At 36.0% G+C, this 23,513-nt stretch overlaps 1 protein-coding gene across 2 annotated transcripts in view; it reads right to left on the bottom strand.

Moving 5' to 3' along the window:
- The window catches only part of phf24 (PHD finger protein 24), a 45,854-nt gene that overhangs the window by 5,523 nt on the left and 16,818 nt on the right, over positions 1-23,513 (bottom strand). For both annotated transcript variants that reach the window (XM_015384790.1, XM_015384789.1), the window contains exons 2-6: positions 16,084-16,505; positions 10,302-10,487; positions 4,060-4,138; positions 1,755-1,957; positions 1,130-1,293 (exon numbers count right to left, since the gene is read on the bottom strand). In XM_015384790.1, coding sequence (XP_015240276.1) covers positions 1,130-1,293; positions 1,755-1,957; positions 4,060-4,138; positions 10,302-10,487; positions 16,084-16,503 — 1,052 coding nt within the window. In that variant the 5' untranslated portion in view covers positions 16,504-16,505. The remainder of the gene's footprint in view (positions 1-1,129; positions 1,294-1,754; positions 1,958-4,059; positions 4,139-10,301; positions 10,488-16,083; positions 16,506-23,513) is intronic.

Here is a 23,513-nt window from a genome sequence, read left to right as displayed (position 1 = left end):
TCTGCCATTGTTACCCAATTTACTTCGACCCACACTAAATCATGTGAAATTATGGACCAAAAAAAACACCCATCCACCCAGCCATATTTGAAGGGGTCAGGAGGATTAGTGGATTTCCTTGATGGGCCCTTAGTTGGTCCTTTGTACTAAAATATTCTTTGGATCTAAAGAGAAGTGTTATCTCCTGGTCAGACCCTGTAATTCAGTGAAAGAGTGGAGTCAGAGTAAAAGAAAAAAAAGCATGCCCAGGAGAAGGCCAGTGGCTGGAAGTTGGAGGGGATTTTGCTACCATTCGGCTGCCGTTTGACTGGGAAGGGCCATTTTGAATGGCTGCTACGGTAATCCAGTTTCTCCTCAAAGATTACTTTACAACAATGAGACTTTAAAGGGATTTGTTATTAAAATATTTGTCTGTCATTCCTTCTTATAAGATGTTTTCAGGTTATTTGTTCATATCTACCTAATTTCAAAGCCTAATTACTCATCAGCTGCATTCACAGTACCTTTAATTTCTAAATTGAAAAGCCATCCAACTTTTAAATAATGCTCAGCTTGTTTGTTTAAATAAATTAAGTCGGCTGCATTTGGAAAAAGCGTTAGCAATTACTTTTTTCCCCCTTTTTTTAATTATTGAACTGCAGTGTTGTGAGAATTATCTCATTCTGCACTTCAAGGCAACCAGAATTGTCAGCTTACTTATTATTCAGATGTCCTTAAGGGCCGTTAGATGAGAGACACACACAAACACCTAAATGAAACCAAAATGCAGGCTAGTTAAGTCAATTGGATTACTGATTTAAAGTGTGAAAAAAAAGAGGTAATGAAACTTAGCGGGAAATATGTTACTGCCAAATGTTATTGACTAAACATGCAGAATTAATCTTTTATTTGGATGAATGAAATAAATGATTCTTAAATCAATAAGCTAAACTTAATATGTGTTTTATAAAGTCATAAAGCTTCACTTCATGAAGCATATATAACAACTGTTTCCTTCTCTCCATGTTTGTCTCTATTCCTTAAGCAGTCCATCCTTTTTTAATAGCCCCACCATCTGCTGTCTGCATGCAAATGAGATCCAGACTCCCCAAACTGCTGCCTTTTTTTAGTGACGCATTTGTGTCCTCACCTGACATTGCAAGACTGAGGATCTTTGAGTTTGTGGAACCAGGACTGCTGGGCCTGGCGGCATTCTGCTCTTGTGATCATACCATCTTTATCTGTGACCAGTCCTTGGAAAACCGATCTTGCCTTGTCTCTTTCCTTTGCAGTCAACAGACGCACAAGTGAGTTCTGAAATAAATATTAGAAAATCTCAGTCATTATTTGTTAGAAGTCAATGAACTATAACACTATATGTTCTTGCTTATATTGATCAAATAAAGTCCATAAACAGAAATGATTCAAGTTATTTTAATAATGTTGGAAGTCCCAAACATTTCAATCATATTAACATTGACCAACATAATCTGCAAGCACTGCTTTACCCCATGCTACTGCAGAGAAAAACAAATTATGAAATACAAAATTAATCATTGCCCGAATGTCAAATCCAGTCTGTTGTTATCAGTGATGATAAAGTCACAAATTAGGCGCTGGAATAAAGTCAGCAACCGAATAAATGCTGCAAACTTTCTTTTTTCCATAACACTTTTTAGAGTGTGCTTTTGTGAAAAGACACACATCTGGACTGTTTTTGACCCTTTCACTCTTTAAATACCAAACAACTTTTTTCTACCATCCAAATACTATACCTCTGTCCGGAACTTCCTCAAAACAGCAAGAGACTCAAAGTAGAGAAAGTCTGACCATTCGATCTGACCCTTTTTCTCTGGATCCAGAGAGGCAAACTGGGCCAAAACCTCCTCCTCTTGTTCATCACTCAGGTCCTTATCAAACTGCTGCTTGGATACAAAGTGGCGGTACTGCAGCAGCTCATCTGACACCAGGCATGACTCTACAACGGCAAGGAGCAATTCATCACATCAGAGTAAATTAGTCACCCACTGATCTTCTAGATATAATTAGTTTAGGATGACTCATCTACAGAGAATATGGGACCACCTATCCCTGTCATCCTGCAGAGACTTAGGATAACAGAAAAAAATCTAGGTCTAAGAAAGTTTGTACTTTGAAGAAAAAAGGTTCAAATTTTCATTTGGTAATCTGCACTAAGAGAATACATGATTAGTAGTTAAGTGCTAGATAATAACATTTAGAAATGTTTTATTTTAAGTTGTTTTGTTTAACAGCTAATGAGATTTAGTAGAGGCAATGGGAATATAAAAATATATAGAACATTTTTTGGGTTTATCGTAGCATGAAAACAACCACTAACAGGAAAGGCAAGTTTATTTGTATAGAACTGTTCAGTACAATTACAATTTAAAGTGCTTTACATTAATTACACAATAAAACTGAAAGAAAAAAAATAAAAGCTGAAGAAAAGCAAAAAAAACTTAAAACATAATAAAATCAGTTAGTAAAACAAACAAAGCAGTTGGACCACAACATTAAACTAATGATACCTCAGTTAGTTTAAGTTCAATAGTCAAAGGTAGGTCTAAACAAATGGGTTTTTAAGTTTGACGTAAAAGAACTCAGGCTTTCAGCATTTTAAAAAACTTCTTGGAGTTTTTCCAGATAAGCAGAGGATAGGACCTAAATGCTGCTTCTCCATGTTTGGTTCTAGTTCTGGGGGTACAGAGTAGGCTGGAACTTGAAGACCTGAGTGATCTGGGAGGTTGATACTTCTGATAACAGATCTGTCATGTATTTTGGACTTAAACCTACAGTGTGTAACTTTTAGCGACATCTAGCGGTCAGACTGCAGACTGCAGCAACATGAACATCTCCCCCCCACCGCTTCTCCCCCCCAACAGTACGGCGAGCGTTACGGGACAAAATGTCTTCCACGACATCCGCATCACCTACCTTCTCAAGTGATGAGGTTTGTTTACATAGATAATTTTACAGATAGTATTTCATTAGTCTGTGTAGGGTATAGATTTCATGTAGACTTAAGATAATAAATATACCCGTTATTTTTCTACATCGTTGGCGATCTCGCAATCGCTAGTTTGTTGGCTCTGCACTGCCGTAGTGCAAAGATGTCTGCCTTCATGGTTGCGAGACCCGCTCCTATGTAATTATAAATAACGAATTCTAAGGCAATGCAAATATTAAGGTTAAGAGGCTGAGCTCGTAGATGATGATAAATAACATAGTTATGTATAATATATTACATTTCTGACTGTATATCCCTGTAATTATTACACACTGTAGCTTTAATCTATTCATTTAAAATCAGAAAAATACATTTTATTCTCTGAGCTACAAGGAGCTAGTGTAAGGAAACTTCCAAATGTTGAGAACTAAAATTGAATAAAGATTGTTGTATCTTAAATATACATTTATTCACTAGCTTAACTTGTTAAGCAAGGACCCTAGGATTCTAGTATTGTTTTATAAGGCCTGGCGATTTTGCCTAAAAATCTAATCCTTTGATTTTTGTCCTACGAAATCCAATAAATCAATGATTTTTTTCCTTAAATATCATTTAACAATACTGTCAAAAACAAGCTTTGATTTAAATCCTCCCGTCTGGGAGGTGACCTGAATTTAAAGTGCAACCAAGTTCAATCTGTGAAACATGCTTGTAAAATAACCATGTCTCATCTAAAAAAAACTGAAAATAAAACACGCTAAATGTTTGCAGCTAGTAGTATTAAACAGTAAGCTAGTCTATCAGTAATATGTGCACATCTAATAAAATAAACTGAAGAACCGATGTGACTCAGCTATGAAAACCCCGGAGTGTGTGGAAAAATTCTGCCCAGCCCTAAGTTATAGCTGTTTTTATTTCTTTTTATATTTGTATTTTTCATTGTAAAATGCGTACTATTGTGTTTTTTTAGGTAGACAATTTTAAGATCTATCCAGGGACAACAGATGAAAAATAGCATTTTGGCTAATTCTGGTGCATTTGTAGGAATGCTTTTTAATGTACAAATCCCTGTCAAATAAACAAATTGAAATACATTATATTTGCTGACTCACCTGGGATGATCTTGCACTGTTTGAATGTCTCCATCAGACTGTACAACTCTTCCTCTGTTAGAAGAAGATTCACATTGTCCTGCAGGATAAAGGGTGATAAAAGCAAGTTTGACAACAGTTAAAATAGCCCAGTCTTACATCAACAAAACTTCATGAAGTTAATTCAAATTTCATGGTTTTCATGGTATTTTAGGAAAATATGCAATGTACAATTCATCAACAGTCATTCTGCCACTAGCCACAGACACACACACAAAGCATAAAAACAAGCAACCTCTGACATACAGCCTTAAAAAAATATTCATTCCACTTGAATTTTTGACTATGATGAACGTTGACTTTTAATTTAACATTTCCTTAACCATAATGTAATTCCTTAAGATTTTATGTTTTAGACAGAAGAACAGTAATGCATAATTAGGACTCAAAAAAGGGAAATATTTTAAAGATAAATATAAGAAAATAAAGATAGAGGTTTGTTAGGGGAACATTAGTGGACACAGTATGCTAAAAAACTAAAGAAGGCTGTGCTTTAATACAATATCTAAAGCTACGGCCATAGGAAAAAGCACTATTCAAATCATTATTTCAAATGGAAAACCAATAACTTAACTAAAGGGCCATGCAAGGAGAGCATTAACCAGCGAGGCTGTAAGAGGCCATTATTTTATGCCAGTCTCTACATCTAAAATTGCAGGCAAACACATGAAATTGGTTCTAATGCGACAGAACGCTTAAGGGGTTTTTATACTGTAACAGATGTTGTATGTTATAAAATTGGTCCTGGCTTCTTTAATATGGCAAAATAAAGCAAAAATAGCTACTTTTCATTTTTCATTTTTTTCTGTAAGAGCTCCAAAAGGCAAAGTCATTTATATAACAGCCATGTTTTATCTGTAATAGCAAAAAATATCTGAAAAAGATAAGAAACAATTTAAACCCTCACTAAGCCATTTAATGAATAAGAAATATGCCTGAATTTTCCACTACTTACACATTAAGTAGATCACCAAAAAGAAAGTCATGATCTCATTACATTGGCCAGCAGGAGCTGAGCAACAGATTGCTTGATAATTTCCTCCTTTTTTTAACTGTCATGTAGAGCACAGTAACTGCCAAACACCCGGTTATCATGCTAATTCCAGCATTTATAAATGCTGATGTAATAAGCATTCACCTTTCTGTCTCAGAGCTAAACATTGGTATTTTCTATTTTGTACATTTTGTAAGTTTAGAAAAAAAAATAAGGACATTTAATTCTCAAAAGGAAGCATCTGCCCCGTTTAATGTCCTTAAGTATTTATTTTCATATTGACTAAAATAACATACATTCAGACCTTGATGCAGTTTAAAAGTCAATGAAAATTCAAAATTAAACACTAAATCACACTAACTGCATCTGTTGTAAACTGGCACAATTTGTAATAAAAACAGTCCCCACCCTTTAACAAACTAGCTCCAAGTTAATGTACTGTGTACTGTTCACAGGGATGTGAAAGAGGTCTATGGCTATTTCTTAGTAATATTACTTTCATTGGATAAAAAATATCAGACCACCTTTGTTTTCAACTTTTTTTTTTTTGGCTCAGTGTATTTTTCAGGAAGCATGCGTGAGGAACAAAAAAAATAAGAGAAAAATAATGTGATTGGTCTAATACTCTTTTCTGTGACTGTACTGTAGAGGATCTACAGTCATAGATCATACATACTTAACTAGTAGGATTCTAAAAACAGACCAAAACCTTATATTTGAAAGGAACATTAGGAAACATTGTTTTCTGCTTGTCCTCCAAAGACAGCCAGACTGAACTACAAGGAGGATAATTTTCACAATCTGGCTGGACCAATCACAGTGTGGGAGGAGAGACTTTATTGCCTCAAGCTCAGAGCCTTTCTGCTAGCATGAATACGACAACAGTGGAGCAATATTTTACTGTAACAATGTCTTTTCTGATGTCATAAATGAGATCAATCTAACTTTAAAACCTCAACAAAGGACAGTTTTAGTGTCTTTATTTCTTATTAAAAATGACATATCTGCAATTTTTACACTAGCTATTCTTATATTTGACATATGTTACAGACTACACCTTGCTTGGAGTATTTACATCCATAGTTATCTGATTGGTTCTAACACGATGACGATGACTCTATTAGTCATGCCTTTAAAATTGAGCTCTAGCTCTTTATGAGACTGATATACCACATGCATACAGTTGTAGCCAATCAAAATTTCCCCACTTCACTTGATGGGCCCTTGGCTGGCCCCCTAAGATTCATTTTTTAAAAATCAATCTTTGTACTAAAAAATTCTTTCTGTCATGATATGTGGACATTAAGATCTAAAGAGAAGTGCCTTCTCCTATTTAGCTGTAATTCAGTGAGAATAAAACAACATGCATGCCTAGGAGAAAGAGGGGATCACTCCAGTGGCTGGAAGTTGGCTGCCATTCGGCTGGCATTAGACTGGGAAGGACCATTTTGAATGGCTGTTACTGTATATTTTGTCAGTCTGGCTGACCATGCTATTTCATCATAGAATTCACTTAAAAACTAAACATAGAAACATTTCAGGAGGAAGCAAGAAGACAAAAACATTGAAACTGTAGCACAAAGCTAAATATACAGTGTTTTGTTATTCCACACATCTGAAGGTGCATGCATTATTTATCAAGCTTCAGCCAAACAGAAAGTCAGCTTAACTTTGTTAGCTTCACTTGAACTCATATATTACACACCATAATTTTATAAATCTCAGTATTTGCATTAATTCTCATTGTTAGTTAGACAAATTCTGACCCTGAAATTAATTCTGATCTTGTTAGCTGTCCCTATCTACCTTTCCCTTATGGTTTAGAGCATTGGACCTAAGTTCTTCTCTAAGAGTTCCTCAAATATTTTCTTTTGGTGGTTTTTCTACCATTATGAATCACAACAAATGAAAATACTGTTGTGAAGAACCAGCACCTTCTGGTGAGTTTCTGTGCTCCTAAAATAAAATTCTACTTACACTCGTAACCCGTAGCAACATCAAAGGACTGAAAAACATTCAACAACCCTATACTTCAAATATGTCCTTTCATCATATTGCTGCATGTGCATGATGCCATTTCAGTTTGTTCTATTTATAGCAGAACCTATATGACAGCATCTTTATAAAAAATGTTTTCTGGCAGACAAAAGACTCCAGTAGGAATTGAGGATATAAATAATATCCTGGTCTAATTTTATGCTTACAAACTGTATAAATAGATCTTTGAGCCTGCCTGGATAATGTCAGTGATGTGTTGATAAACACATATTTATAACCAGCATTAATTCCTAAGAGGTTTAACTGTCAGTTTCTTTTCCTCATCATTACACAAATTTGCAGTCATATTTTTACTTCAATGCTTTATTAGCAGGTATTTTTTCTGTTGAAAATGCTCCAATACAAATGTTTCCAAAAAACAACATTTTCGATTATAACTTAAAATGTCTCAGTAGAAATGAACAGCATGTTTAAGACTTTTCTACATTTCCACATTTCTACCATGGTTTTACTTATTCTTTACACATTTAAGCTTTTTTTCCAACTCTATCAGTGTGGTGTCAAAAAAAGAGGATTTCTATGTATTGTCTCTGCAGACAAAGCAAACTATTTTAAATCAGGATGAATTGTTTTCTTTCTCCCCCTCGTTTAAATGTTTCTCCTTCTAAACACAGTGAAGGAATTTAGTCACTGAGTAACCGCCTTCCCAACTGGGGGAAAAATATTCCCTCAGTGCAAATGCTTGGCAAAGAGCATTTCATTCTCAGGGATAGGAGAAGACAATGTAGTGCCTGCCACGGTTTGAAGGGTCTTAACAGAAGCAGTGCAGCTGTTTGCTTTTCACAACCACTGATTGCATCATTTGTTTGCTGGAGAGTAATTCATACATTTGCTCTAAATTCAGGATGAGAAGCTGTTATGTTAAAACTCAGTTGTACCTTTTTTTTCATAAACAACATGAACAAGAACTTTACATTGAATCTCATTAACCTTGCAGAATACTCACATTCCAATGAAAACTGAAGAGAATATCCAAATACCCACACCTCATTTGATGTATTAATTAATATTATAACCTTTAATAATTAACAACCAAATCTGGACTTATAAAAGCAAGGCAAGTATGAAGCCATTATTGGTAGAAGGTCTGGTTTTAAGTTTGTGATTAAAAAAGAAGCAACAAAAAAACTGTCAAACATGTCCAAGATGGTGCTTTGTTATGATGAGAGAAAATTAGAATTTTTCTGGTCTCTGTGTAAAATATAATTTATGCAAAAAAACAAACCCTGAACAAAACCCAAAATGTCTGTGCAGTACCCCTCTGGAAGCATTTTTTTTTGTCTTTTCAGATAAAGTGTTTATACCTCAGCTGTGTTTTTATATATAAAAAAAAAAAATCTTTGTGTTTTTTATTTTATTAGGTCATCCTGCTTAGTTGCATACTCCTTACTTTTTCATACCATTTTGACAGTATTTCCACATAGTTTCCAAATATAATTATACTGCACATCATCCTATTCTTTTTTTTTTTACATTTTTTTGTTTTGTCTCTGTGCACCTGCATATCTCCATTCACCTCATACAACATCTAGGACATTTTAATTTTGCCACTAATGAACAATAAAGGATATTTATATTCTATTATAACACAGAAGCAAGGAAGCATTTCAGAATTTATGGAGGATAGAAGGAGCAAAATACAGGGAATTGGTACTGGATGAATCCTGTTATAGCCTTCAGTGTTGTTTGGTTTGTTTTTGTAACTGAAACAAATATTTACCTCGCAGCCCCACCATTACCCTTAACATCAGACAGCTAAAAGCTACAACGAAGAGAACTGTGCATGCCACCTAACATTACCACACAGACACAATTCATGCATGAATAAATTTGGAGAGCACTGCAAGCAGATTTTGGTACAAACTCCACTAGAGCCACTGGAAAGCTACTTTTGATCAAACTCTGTGTTAGAGGTGATTAAATATTAGCAAGTATGGAACACACAAATAATGACCACATAGCTGATTTAATATCACTACATTACACTCGTGACTAGAAAGAGAACGGTCTTTAATGGAGTTAAAAGAGTCTCAAATATTTACAAATTCAAATATGTGATAAGATCCACATAGTATAAGATCCACACATGCACAGCACAATCCACACATGTACAAGATTCCAACAAGCACATAAATTGTGCAAATTCACAAGACAAGAATCACAAAAGCATTTGTGATGTATAAGAGGGAAAGGTAGGTGTGTGGAGGTTGTGAGTTGATTCCAGCTTAAGGCGTTGAACTCCAGATTGCTTATTTGTGTGCTGTATTTAAAAAGCTCTGGTCTACATAACTAATGAGCCCTATGATTTACTTTTCAACTTTCAATTCCAATGGTTTCAGCTGGATTCCCAGGGTTGTTATAGTTCTCCCCTTTTGAGTTCTTTAAGAGTTTATTTTTGAATTTTTAGTTATCTGTGTCATTCTGATTTCTTGCTCATGGGTGTCTTTTCCATTTTGTGTCATTGTTATTATTTTCTAGCTACATTTAAGCAGTGTTGTGTTTTTTGTGTTGCTCTCCGTTTCCCCCTTGTGTCAGTCTCCTTTCCCCTGTCTTCTAGTTGCTTCCATCCACACCTGCTCCTCGTCTATTGATTAGCCCAATCTTTGTTCTGTCTCCTATTTATACTCCTCTTGTGCAGTTTCTCATTGCTGGTGTCTCGTCGTCACTTGGCTCCTTATGTGTGTTTTCCCCTGGCATCTCATGGTTTTTGGTTTCTTGTATTTGGTTCTTGGATTTAGTTTCTGTTGTCTGTTTTTGATTAAATCAGCAAAAACTCATCTCTGCATCCATCTACTCTGCGTTTGGGTCCACAACCACATCCATCTTGTTGACAAGGATTTCATATTTAATATTTTATGGATTTCATATAAGTAACACATAGGCTTTAACATTCTCGTCTCTTACATCAAGTGCTTCTTAAGTGCAAAACTTGTTTCACATACTTCTCAAGTGGGTTTAATAAGTAAAAAGCACAAGTGATCTGGTACTCTTGCATTTTATTCTGCATTTTAAACTCATATGTAAGCTTAATATTTAATCAAAATGTATAAATGAAACTTCAAACACCAGTACAAACTTACAACACACAGGACCATAAAGAAAAAAAACTGGATGTCCAGTATAAAAGCAGTAAACAGCTTTGTTGACTCACACAATAGTAGCAGCTCCAGCCAGTAACAGTGTGGGCTGTATCTCTCATCTCCTGCAAGGCCTCTGCACGAAGATAACCCAGCTCCCTGAGACAGCCGTCATGGAACACCCGTGTGCAGATCCTGCAGGGGTAGAGGTCATCCGCCGTCCACACCTCACAAACATCACACATCTCGTCACTCGGTGGCTAGAAGATAAAGTAGAAATCCTGAATCAGATTTTTGTTTCCATCCCATTCTATTTCTCTGTGCTTGTACAGCATTAAGCAAAGCAGTTATGTGACTAACAAAACTTCAATCAATATTCCACTGACTTGTAAGGTCCATTCTGTTTAACAAAACTAGAATGTGTTTTAGGTGTATCAGCAGCTTTTTTATTCTCTTTGACTAGCTGCTATATGCATGATGTGTTCTGAATAGCTAGCAGGAAAGAGTCTTTAGAAGGCTCCCAAATGGCCTTACTCAAATGGGACTTAAAAAGCTGAGGGTCACAAAAAGGGCAGAGATGGGATACACTTTAGAGATGTCAGGGGGAAAAATGTACTATTATACATATTGTCCTAGGGGGAACTATGAATATTGGATTCCACACATAAAAACAGATGCCAGATGAAGATGCCTTCATGTTTCTATGGGTTTTTATTCCTGTTTTTATCTAGTGTTTCAGCCTACTACATAAATAGGTAAGTAAGAACCACTTAGGAGATAAAAAAAATACATAAATTCTGAATCTTATCTGGGAAAACAAGTAAATTGTTAATTCATTTTCTAAAATGCAAAAAAAATATATCTAATTCTTAGGATTTTGTTTGCAAGAGTTAGCAACTCTTGCAAAAACTGGGTCGTTAAAAATTACAACTGCTCATTGCTTTAGGTGTGTTGAAGCAGGTATGCAAGCAAAAGTTGCAGAACAGTGGCACTTGAGTGCAGAGCACATGGATATTCTTTAACCAAAATCCATTATAGCCATTATAGTTTTAGTTTTATGCTTTGTTGCAAGGCAGACTCTCAACTCTAACTCTAGTCCCTGTCGTACTTAAAATAAAGCATGCATACAACAAACTTTATGGTATTTCACCACAGGGGTGTAGTTTACAAAGTGATATGCGATTTTAGTCTTTGTGGGCCAAAGACTTGTTGGAGTAATAGAGTCCTGGCTTTTTTTTTTCTTGCTTTTTAACCAACGCATTTTGCCACATGAGCAGCTGATCTTTGTGGCTTCAGATTGACCAATCTGCTACTTCTTTGGTTAATCCGCTTCTTGCTATGCAGGTGGCAGACCTACACTTTTTCTGTTGGGTGGGCTAGAGGATGGCAAGCCTAAATCAGGGGTCTACAGACATGTAGATCAGTTTGTTTCTCAATCATTTGCAATTGAGTTTCTTAACATGGCATATATTGTAAGTATGTCAGGCAAAAAAGGGGATAATTGTATATTGAATAATTTTTGTTTTTAATTTACCTTTTGAATAAAATATTTAAACTCTAAAACACAAGTTTGAATTTGTCAGTGCGTAAATGTGTTCATGAACGGGTGAGTGAATATCTTGAAAAAAAGGTGAAGCAAAAAAATGCTGTACAAGAAAAGACCATTTGCCATTTAAACTTTTAAACAAATGTTTTTGCTAAATCAGTTAAATGTTGTTGTTTTTTTTAAGATTTAAATTTCATCTCTTACATACACTAACTGAATGAGGTTTTTTTTCTGCTTAAAAATGGTAACTAAGTAACTTTTACCTAAAGTTAAAATTTGATTGAGATTTTAAAATTTTTATTTGAGTAAAATTATACACTGGTAGTTCCCCCCCTCTCTGCCCCCTGAAGCTCCACCTCAGTGCATCGCCCTTTTTACTAAGAAACAGTATGCTACAGTACTTTGTAAGATATAATTGCTATTATCAGCTTTGATTTTTTTACTTTTTTATTAACTTTTATATTTCTTTTCATATAGTTTAAAGGACAAATTGCCCGTACTGTACTGTAAGAGGTTTTAAAGTAAGGGGTACACAAAAGAGCTTTGCACTACAATTAGTCATGTGCTCATACATTCACAGTGGCATGCTACATTGTAACCACTACTGCCCTGGGGCACACTAACAGAGGCAAGGCTGCAGTAGACAGGCGTTAGGAACTCTAAACCATCAGCCTGTGGGAGAAGTCTTGCCTAAGGACACAACAGCTGAGACGAACAGAGCTGGGGTTGTAACCGGCAAACCAGTTTGATATATCTTTTAAAACTCTCCTGTTTCATTTTCAAATTTTTACTGCATATTTATTTTCAGTCCAATCTTCTATGTTAACTGCCAAATTGTCATAAATTGCACTTTGTTGCTTCTATCAGCTTACAGTTACCGATATGCTCCTCAGTTTTCTTTGTTTTTCTTAGTTTTTTCCTCAGTTTTTTTTTGACCGTGTAATTTATGGCCTGTATCAGTGATAATACCGTGATGCACCTCTTTCATTTTTCAGTTGTTAATAATTGTGTTCACACCTTCTGTAGAATGACCTAGTATAAAAACTAAAAAAAAAAAAACATTATCTATAGTATTTATATACTATAGGTTCAAACAATTTTAAAAATTACAAATAAATGATCATTATATTTAACCTTAGTCTTTAGTAAAAATGATTCATAACATATTAATGTTCTAGTGAAGTATATCAAAAAGAAAATACAGGAATCACAACATAGGATTACAAGATAGGGATCATTTTGGTAACGATTTTGATGTCACCTGTCAGAGTCCTCAAGTCAAGGTGTTTACTCTTTTTTTTTATACAGAAAAACCGCAGGTGTTGTTGCCTGTGTGAACTCCCTCCCCTGTTAGTCAGCATAACCCTGAAAATAGTCACCTCTCAGAGCCAGCCAAAGCAACCGCCCACAACATGCTCAATGTGAAGAGCACTCATACATATCAACAACAAATACCAGCTATTGCGACACAGAAATGGGCTTTCAGAAAAAAAATAAAATAAAATCAAGCTTATACTTTATTACCTTCTCACTCTTGTAGGGCTTTTAAGATGTAAAGATAAAAAAAAAAAATTTATTTTGCAAAACTTTATAAAGTCCAAAATCAGAAGTCCTCAATCCACATCATGTTTTTTTTTCTATATTTGCTGCTATAAACACCAGAATTTCCCCATTGTGGGACAATAAAGGGATTTTCTATTCTATTCTATTGGTAGGGAAAAGATTTGGATGTATTCCATTACTAACAAGAGCCTTCAGAATATCTAAAATGCCACATCAAGACTTTTAATGAAAATAAAAAAGATGAATTTGTTTAGTTTCTTTCATTTCAGCATTTTAGGATCTTTGGTTTCTTGTTAAATTCATAATATAATCTAAAATGAACCTTTAATGTACTGTATAAAGCTCTAAAAAAATCAAGCAGCATAACATCAGAATCAGGCTTTTTGCATAGATTTGTAACAGTTCTTTACTCCTAGACTGCATGTTTACTTTATTTTTTTGTTTTTGTTTTCATTACTCCCGCTGGGAGCAGTGTGGGAGTTAAGAGCACCAGTAGGTTAGGGCCTCAAAGCAGGCATTAAGCATCTTGCCTAAGGGCAGCTCATTCCCCTCCATCTGGGATACGAATAAGAAGCATATATTCTAGTTTTAAGGTTCATTTTCTGTGAAACAGGGTTCAAGTTTTAACTCCTGCTGTTAGACTGGGCTTGAATCTGTTCTACTTAATAAAGAGCATAGGTGTTGAAGTATTTCAGTAGCTATGCAGCTACGGGCTAAGGGTGCTGGAGGATATCATGACCACTTCTCCTTACCCTAATATTTATATTTTTCCTCTCTCCTTTTTTTCTCTCATCATAGTAGCTACATCTGTCCTTACGTTCAGTTTAGCAGTGACACCTTCCAGGAGAGAGTTGGCTCTACAGCTGCAGTAGAAATCAGAACAGTCAAATACTGAGGGATGACATAGCAAAGCAGATCAGCCAGACAGAATGTCAGGCAAGGGAAGAGAAAAAGCAGATCTGGTACATTCCATAATGAGAGGGGATGTATGGATGGTTCCTTTAATGCACCGAGTGTAGATTGTTGCAGGGCACATTTTGAGGAGAATGGAAATGCGGAAGAAGAACCTACTCTTTATCATACAGACTTGAAATCTGGCTCAGAGCTTATGTGCTTACCTGTTTTCCTCTCTTATATTAACCCATGTAAGAAGCTACTGCAACCATAAAATTGAAACTTTTCTTTCAGTAGGAATTAGTCATACAGTAGATTAGTGGGAGAAGGTGGCAAATGGACTCCCATGACCTTGACAGATACCTTGGCATTCCAGGGTTGGATCCCCAACTGTCTGTCTGTCTCACGTCTGCACTCTGGCTCAGATACTCCAGGGAATTTACAGAGTGGTTCTAAAGCTGTTCTTTTGAGATCTTTGTTGTATTTTTGGGTCGTGGTGCTGCTAAAAAATTTAACTGTCACCCGAGTTTTTGCATTAATCCTTTCGTCCTAACTAGTACAACATTAAAAACATCCCCATAGCATGATGCTGCTACCATGCTTCACTATAGAGATTGTATTGGCCTGCTGGTGAATTTTGCAGTCTGTTTTCTTCCAAGCACAATGTCTGGCATTCTTACTAATGAGTAATATTTGTTTCCAATCAGATCTGATCAGTTGTATTCTCATGAAGACCTTCAGCTGCCTTTTGCGAACCTCAGAGAGGCTGCCACATGCTCTTTATAAACTTTGGGATTTTACATTGCCGCTATATCATACAGATCTGATTGGTGGAATACTACAGAGATTTAACCTCTGCTATTAAACTACAAATATGGCTCCACTAGATGAAGTAGAATGTGTGGCGACCTGTAGTGGGGTTGGATGTTAAGTGCATCGCTTTGAATTTAACGACACTGCAGTAAGACAAGTTACAGGTATTAAGAGAGGCAAAAAAAAGAGCTGACCAAAGTGACAAAATAATTTTACATAGATCAAAATTGATTAATTTAAATAAGAAAAAGCATAGAAAAGGATAAGAGCGAGACCATAAGCCTGTAACATGAAGCAGGATTACTGGGTTAGCGATATAACTTCAGCTTTAACACTGACTTTCCAGTACCACAAAGCTTGACTCATTTTTAGCGAGGCCAGTCACCATGGTAACGTACTCTGAACTGCAAAGCTGCTCCGGGACAGGCTAGCTTCCTAGAAAATGCTCATCCCAGCAGCCAAGCAGATGATTTGATTGAAGAACCGATTTAATTCAGAGCTAAAAAAAAAGACCTTAAATAAAACAACATCCCAATAAAGGCACTTGGTTCCAAACTTCATCAGTTTATAAATGATTGAGGCCTTTGCTTACTGAGACCTTCAAAGCTGCATTTTATATGTGTGTGTATCCTTCCCCAGATTTGAAACTGTAGAATCTTATTCTGACCGGTGTGGGCCTTTCCTAATCATGTGTGTCAACTGAATGCAAATGATTAAGAATGTCCACAGGTGGAATTCATTTAGCGTGTAGAAACATCTTACTGATGGTCACTGAAAAGAGCTTGATCTACAGCTATTATATAAATTTGTCAGGCCAACATCAGCAATTATGCAGATAAACCAATTTTCAGAACTGGTTAAGACTCTTCAGCTCACATGGGAGCATTCTGACAAAAGATTACCTAATTAAAAAACTTAAGAACATACAGTATATTGCAAGAAATTTGAAATGAATTATTGAGTAATAAAAAAACTTAATCACGTTTTTTATTAAATCAAATGTTAAAAATCCCTTTAAATCATATTAATGAATACAGAACCTGCTCTTTGTTCTCAAGGTCCACTTCAATAGGCTGGTCATCATCAGCTTCCCTTTTTGGTCGCACAAAAGCAGGGGGTGTGAGTTGATGGCTCTTGTCAAGGTCTTCAGGCTCCACCCCTTTCCCGTCCCGTAACCTTGACCAAGCCTCCTGGTTAACTTTACATTCATCTCTCACTTGAGCTGAGGCCTGTTGGGAGGTCGATGGACCTGCATTACTGTCTGTCTCCTCTGGCTTCTCATCCTCTGTGTTTTTCTCTTTAGGAGTGGTTGAAGTTTTGGCATCTTCTCCGCCTTCACCCACTTCTGTCTCTCCCTGCTTTGCTGCACGATCCTTGAGGCCCGCCTGGAAGGCTGAGACAACAGCACTGCACTTTTGTACCTTCTCCACTTGCTGTTTCTTTGACATAAGCACGCCCATGGCTATAGACATACAAAGAGAGAAAAAATTATTTTTATAACACGCAGGATTTCATTGATTATCACGTCTTTGTTTTTACTGGAAATTTAGGCTCACGTTTAAAGCAATTTTGCTTGTTTGAAAGTTAAATACAGCTACAGTTTGTTTGGAGATACTGTAAATTGAAGACTAAATTCTAAATTATGAAAGTTTAGGAACAAAATAAGCACTTTACATTTAAGAGCTAAGCGAAAAAGGCAAGGCTCTCGATTTGCTGGTATGTCTACGCACCACTCTAGTAACTATCGTTATATGCAATGTCAGTACAAGGACATCATAATAGTATGCAATGCAATAACTTTATATTCAATGTCTATCCCAGTAGGGGTGGAAAATACTGTATGTTATTAAATCATGTAACCTTCAGACTGTCATATATTGTCCTGTGAATACACGCCGAACTTGTTGTGTTAGGACAAACAATAAAAGTGAATCGAGCTCAAATCATCATCAAACCATTAACTCTAAACACATATTGAATAAATCCACAACAAACTCCCTTCAAAATATAACAATTTCTAAAAAAAAAAGATTCAACTTCAAGTCTAACATCTTTAATTTAAAATCTATTCAAGAAGTCTTCTTTAATCTACCAAATTCAATGAATTCAGAATTAAATGATGCAATGATATCACAGTTTGCCATAGATGTTATGTCTGAGAAACAAAGTGTACCTTGAAAAGCTTACAATTAGGTTAAATTAGCTTTTAAACTAATGTAGGGCAATAGGAATGTGTTTAAACCATTTTACATTGCAAATCAAAGGAGGCAAATAAAACGCTTGCAAGCTTTATCAGAAATCATTAAACTTTTAGTGAATTGGCTCTTAACCTCTTGTGATTATTCCTTAGGAAACAGTTAAAGGTAAGGCTTGCCAAGCCTCTTTAGAAAGTTCAAAAAGGCAAAAAAGTCCTGGGTACCTAAATCTGAATTGGAAATTATACTTTTTAAATGCTGATCTCTCTTGGTCCCGACATAAACGGCAGAAAAAACACCTCAGGGTTGATACACCACTGAAAGGTTTACAAACAGCTTTACATGATGAAAAGCCTTTTCATGCCCCTGCCACACACGCTTTATGATATATGCATTTCCTCCCCCTTTTCAGTAAGGCTTTATATCTCTTCCCTCCGGATCTGGAAGCAATCCTGTAACGCAACACTTTCAAACCAGGTGTGAGATTTCATCTCCTCCACTGGTGTCAGGATGTGTGAATTGGCCAGGGCAAATTAAGAGCTAGAGTTGATCCACCACTCTTTTGGCTCAATAGAAGCAATGTGAAAATGTCACAGAGTTGACTACCTCTTTGATAGGTCTAACTTCCACATTTGTAAAGCTTCTAAAAACAAATTAAATGGATTCAGGTCTACAACTTAATTGGAGTTTATCTGCCTGAGTGATTCTGCACTTACATCTTGATAACTAACAGAGACTAAAGGTTAATAAGCTATTTAAGTTACCTAAAATCAGAGGATTTTTTTTTAAGCTCTGCATGTTTTAATTTGGATGTATGCAATGTTGCTGTTTGAGAGTTTTGCTTTGTGCAGTTTAAACACGTTTTATTATACTATAGATATTGCAAAATATATCAGCTTGAAAAATTGAAGGTGTATTGTGACCTTACATCAACTCGGTCAAAATCGGGAAAGCATGTCAGGCTTTTTTAAAGCTACAGTAATTTTCACAGACAACTAATGATCGTCTAGCAGACTGCAGCGACATGAACCCCTCCCCCCACCGCTTCTTCCCCTCCAACAATACAGATGTTTACATAAATAACTTCAGAAATCGTATTTCATTAGTCTGTGCAGGATATAGATTTTATTAAGGCCTAAGATAGCGAATATACCAGTTATATACCACATTGTCTTCATGTTTTAGTGAGCTGCCTAGCATAGTGATAGAACAGACCAAGTTATTGTATTCATTCAGTTATATAGTGAGATTGTGTTGGTTGGAAGCATATATATTCCCTGTTTAGTCCAAGTTTTGACTGTGACAGGGGGGTTAATATATAAGGAAGAGGGAAAGGAAGAGGGTGAGGAATGGTGTAAAGAGGCAACGGTGGGCATGCAGCCAGGGTTAGGCGAGGGAGCGGTGCTAGCAACATGACTGGAGCCAAGGAGGCAAGATCCGATGCCCTCCACCAAGGAGGCAAGATCCGATGCCCTCCACAAGAGCCAAGGACGAGTTACCAAGTATCCAGAGATGTTTTTGCCATACATCTATGTCATGTGTGTGTTACAAATAATACTAATTCATGTTTTATTTACAGCTCTGAGCGTTACATGTAGTAAAGTGACTGTTGATGATACTCTATACTTGCGGTAGTGACATTCGAGCTTAAAGGCCAGACACTAGTTTTTCAGCTCTTTGCTACTATAGCATAAAGATGTCAGCCTCTGTAAAATGTGAGACCTGCTCCTCTGTATTTATTAGAAATTTCTAGGGCAATGCCAGCATTAAGATAGAGATTTCCAGTTTGAAGATAATAATAAACAAAATGCTTATGTATTATCTAATTATTTTCTAATTATTACACACTATAGCTTTAAAGACCGGTGATTGGTAGACAACTGGAGTAGGTGCACTCCTACTAACACTACTATAACTACGTACATTGTCGATACCTTTAGTATCTTTTTCATACAGAAATTCAGAGCAGTAATTCAGTGAATAAACCTGCAGCATTTATTATATCTATGTTAAAAGCAGTGTCTGTGTCTGTATTATTTTCAGCCAATATTATTGAGAGCCACCTTGGAAGGTCCAAATAGCCTGTTGTGAATCCAGACACAGGTTGCAAACCCCTGGTCCATTACTTATTATCCAAAACAAGTAGAGTAAAGCTTTGAGCTGTAATGTTGGCAAATCTCAAGATAGGATGGAATGGAATTGAAAGCAAGGGATGTGACAGTTAAGGCATCCATGATGTGTCCAATTATCCATAGAAAATTTCATTTTACCACAGTAAAGAAGTTATTATTAACATTAACCTAAAACAACATCTGTTTACAACATTCAAGAGTAGAAATGTGCTGAATGTTAGTTTCAGATCTTTAAAGAGATTGGAAGATGCAATCAGCAGACGTTTCATTTTTTCACAAGTGGGAACTTTTTCACAGCTGTTATGTTAGCAGCAGGAGAACAGGAAACAGAAGAATAACTCTAATGATTAAATGAGGGTTGCTTCTCTGCTGGGGCAACGTACTCCCTCAGTTCACAGTACTGGAGTCATTCTTTGCTACAGTACTGTAACTAAGAAGTGACTCGCAATGTGAGTTTGCAATCTACCTACTTTTATTTTGTTAGGTCAATTAGATTTAATTTGAATAGAATTATATTTCACACATTTTTTTTTAAGTAAATTTATAAAATAAAGTAGAAATGTTTTTCCTCCTTTCAACATGAGCAATGGAAGCATCTCAGCCCTGTGTTGTTGAATTTTCGGCTCACATATCTTATCATTTCCCCAGATTATGCCTGAACAGCTACGAACAAATGTTTATCATGAATGATTAACAGTTAGACTTTTCACACTAAATCATTAAGATTTATGTTGCTTCTGCAGTTGATGCATCATCCCAAGTTCGGATTCATACAACCTGAAGAGCTGAAATTTATTTTCAATTCCAATCACATGAACATAAATGCTTGTTAATTTTGTGAAGCTGCTAGCTTATTATAAGAACTGAAATGAGTTCACCAAAATTCACTCACTCTGCTTGCTTCTGACAATGAACAGTATTTTTTTTTTTTTCCTTTCAAATGATGTCTTCTCTAATGTCAATTAAATGGAGATGAGTCAGATTCTTTTTGTTATTCTAAGTGCACAGATGGAGAAAATTTGGGTCATGTGTCTCTGCAAAAGCAGTGATCAAGTTGTGTATGGAAGCACTACACACAACAGTGTTTCAATAGCTACACTGTCTTTTTCAACCTCTTTTTTTTAATTGCCATATTAAACCCAAAACCTTTAATTCACTCTGCTCACACCAAAATTGTAAAGTACAAAGAAATGTATACAAGGCCTCAATTTTCTTTTAAAACAAAAAGCGGAATAAACAGTTTCATTATTATTATTGTTATTATTTTGTCTAATTATTGTAAATTAAAAAAGTGAAACCAACTGCTTTCAAGAGTCAGCCAAGTCCTCAACCCATGAAGCAGATAAGAGGTCTGTGGTAATTTTAGAGGAATTGTTGAGATCAACAGTTTAGGTGAGTGAATCTCTTGACAGGATAATTACAGTATTTACACTCCATTACAAATGATACGAGGTAAGTTAGTAAAAAAAATGTATGTGTAGGTGTCTGAATTTGTAAATGTAAGTCAAACTATGTGAATACATTTAGGATATGTGTTGGTTCCTTGTCAACTTATACTAAATGTCATATCAGAAGCTTTATCTGTGAAAATACAACTTTAGAATCACAATTTTACCAGTATGTTAGTTTACTTAAATTTAGAAAAGTAGATTCCCTACACATGAATTATCATTGACAGTTGTCTTACCTTATAAAAAGACCCTAGATGAAACCAAAACTTTTTGGCTAACATGCAAAATGCGATGATTGGTAAAAACCAACTCCATATTTCTCTGAACACATCCTCTTCATCTTGAGCCATGGTTTTAGGAGAATTATAGTATGAAAATTTCCTTCTTAACAGGAATGAGGAGGCCAGTTAAAGTTAATAGGAAGATGGGGAAGCTTGAGAGATTGAATAATTAAAGGATTCACATGATTTTAGACACAGTGGGAGCAGTTAACCCAGCTGCTTGTCTTGTCCCTGCTAGAGTCATGGAGCATCCGCACAGAGTAAAAATCAACATGTCGTATATTATTTTGATTTATAGCCTGAGGGAAGATGGATCTGATTCTAAAGGGAAGAGTCATTTGCAAAAGAAAACATCCATTGTCTTTATCCCTTTAACCTTGTTGCGTCACAGCAGGGCTGATATCTGTCTGCACTGGTAATTTGGCAAGAAGCAGGGTGCAGTCAGTTAAAGTCCATCATAAGGCAGCACAGAAACAGAACAAACAATGAAACACACGATAAAACCATTTGGATTAAAGAAATTAACCTTATAGTCATGTTGGAAAAAATGCCCACACCTGCACAAGGAGAAACCTTGTCTAGAAAGCACTCAGGCAAAGATAGGAATCTACATGTACTGTATATTGCTTCAAGGAAACGGGTTAACCATTGTGCAACCATGCAAACATCATCAAATATCGCTTCAAATTCATCTTCCTTGCAAGGTAAACACTTTATGTCTGGTCTTTAAAATAGACAAGGTGTGTCTGCCTCACCAAATTCAACTGGGAGTTGATCCACAGAAGAGGAGCATGATAAGTAATAAAAGTGTTACATAAGTGGGAAGGTGATGCTGGAGCATTCTTTACTGTGTGCTTATAAATGGCATTAAAACATAAGGTATAAGGTAACATGAGGTATCATTCAGAGTTTTTTTTTAAGTTTATATCAGCACATTACATTTAAAAATGCAGGAAAGATATCTGGAGTAATGCAATTTTCAATCAAATATATTTACAGTAAAGTGTGGTAAAACTTTATTCATTTTCTATACCCCTTTTTTGTCTAGGGCTGTAGGGAGCTGGTGTAGTACCGTTTGGACAGAGACGAGTTCCATCACAGGGGAGCAAAGATCCAACAACCATGCACACACTAAAAGGAGGACTGACACACAACAATAAACCTAACAGTCCTTTAGGTTGCAAACTCCCTGCGCAAAGACTACCGGATGGGATCCAAAGGATCCAAGCAGCTCTTACGACACAACATAACACTCATGCGAACTTTACCCAAAGCTCTTCTCCACCTTAAGCTATTTGTGAAAGCATCCCTGCTTTGCAAAGTGCATTGTATTTAAATACATGAATGAATCAAAAATTAAGTTACAACCTTGCATGCAATTATACGCCCTGCAGACAGCCAACCTTAAAATTCCTTATGAAAGTCTTTTAATTGGCACTGTGTCTACGATCTGAAGACAGATAATCCAAAGAGAATTTTTCAAAGGATGTTACAGTCCTACATGTTTACATTGAACCTATCTATATACACAGTTCATAGTGTGTTGTCATAGGACAGAAGTGATGCTTGTCAGTAGAATTTCTGGAATTTCTCACAGATGCAATAGGAGTGAAATCTAATTTTTTCTAACCTGTAGAAGATATTACCAAGTAAAATGTATGTTATTTTTCTTTTTATTCAATACTTTTCAGTATATCTACAATGTCTACAATGTCTGGGCTAGGAATCCTAGAGGTTATAATGGTTCTATGATTTTATAAAGGGACATATTCTGTTTTCAATAAAGTTTGGTCTCTTTAAAGTTAGCTCAGATACTTTAACTTGCATAGGACCTCAGACCTGCTACTTGAAATTGGATTAATGTCTCTGTTCTTTTCCTGCTGTGAGCTTTTTCAGTTTAATTTTTTTTTGTCAGAACAGGTAAGTTTAGCATTTAGGGCTAGGAGTTAGCTAGCCACCCCATGCTATGACCTTTGCAATTTATTGCTCACTGTCTGAATGGCTTAAGTTATCCATTAGGGTGATAGAGTGATAGGCTAGAAGTTGTGATCCATGTTACTGGCACTGAAGTTTGGCTTCTCCTCTCCAGGGGTGACTGCTTTTGGTCAAACACTGACTTACCGCTATCATTATTGCATGCATGTCTTATCCCTGCTTGCCACTTTCTGAATAGCCCCAAAGCTGTAATTAAGAACGTATTAACCCCAGTTCTTAATCATAACTGTTATATAGTGTACCAAAAATATATATTTGTTTTGGATCATTTTGGTTAGAGTTATGATTTATGATTATCTATTGTAACTGTTAACACACATCATCAAACAAGAAAATGGATGGATGGATGGATGGATGGATGGATGGATGGATGGATGGATGGATGGATGGATGGATGGATGGATGGATGGATGGAT

Source organism: Cyprinodon variegatus, unplaced genomic scaffold (genome assembly GCF_000732505.1).
Source record: "Cyprinodon variegatus isolate N-32 unplaced genomic scaffold, C_variegatus-1.0 Scaffold323, whole genome shotgun sequence".
Lineage (NCBI taxonomy): Eukaryota > Metazoa > Chordata > Actinopteri > Cyprinodontiformes > Cyprinodontidae > Cyprinodon > Cyprinodon variegatus.
This window is presented reverse-complemented; position numbering and strand designations above follow the sequence as displayed.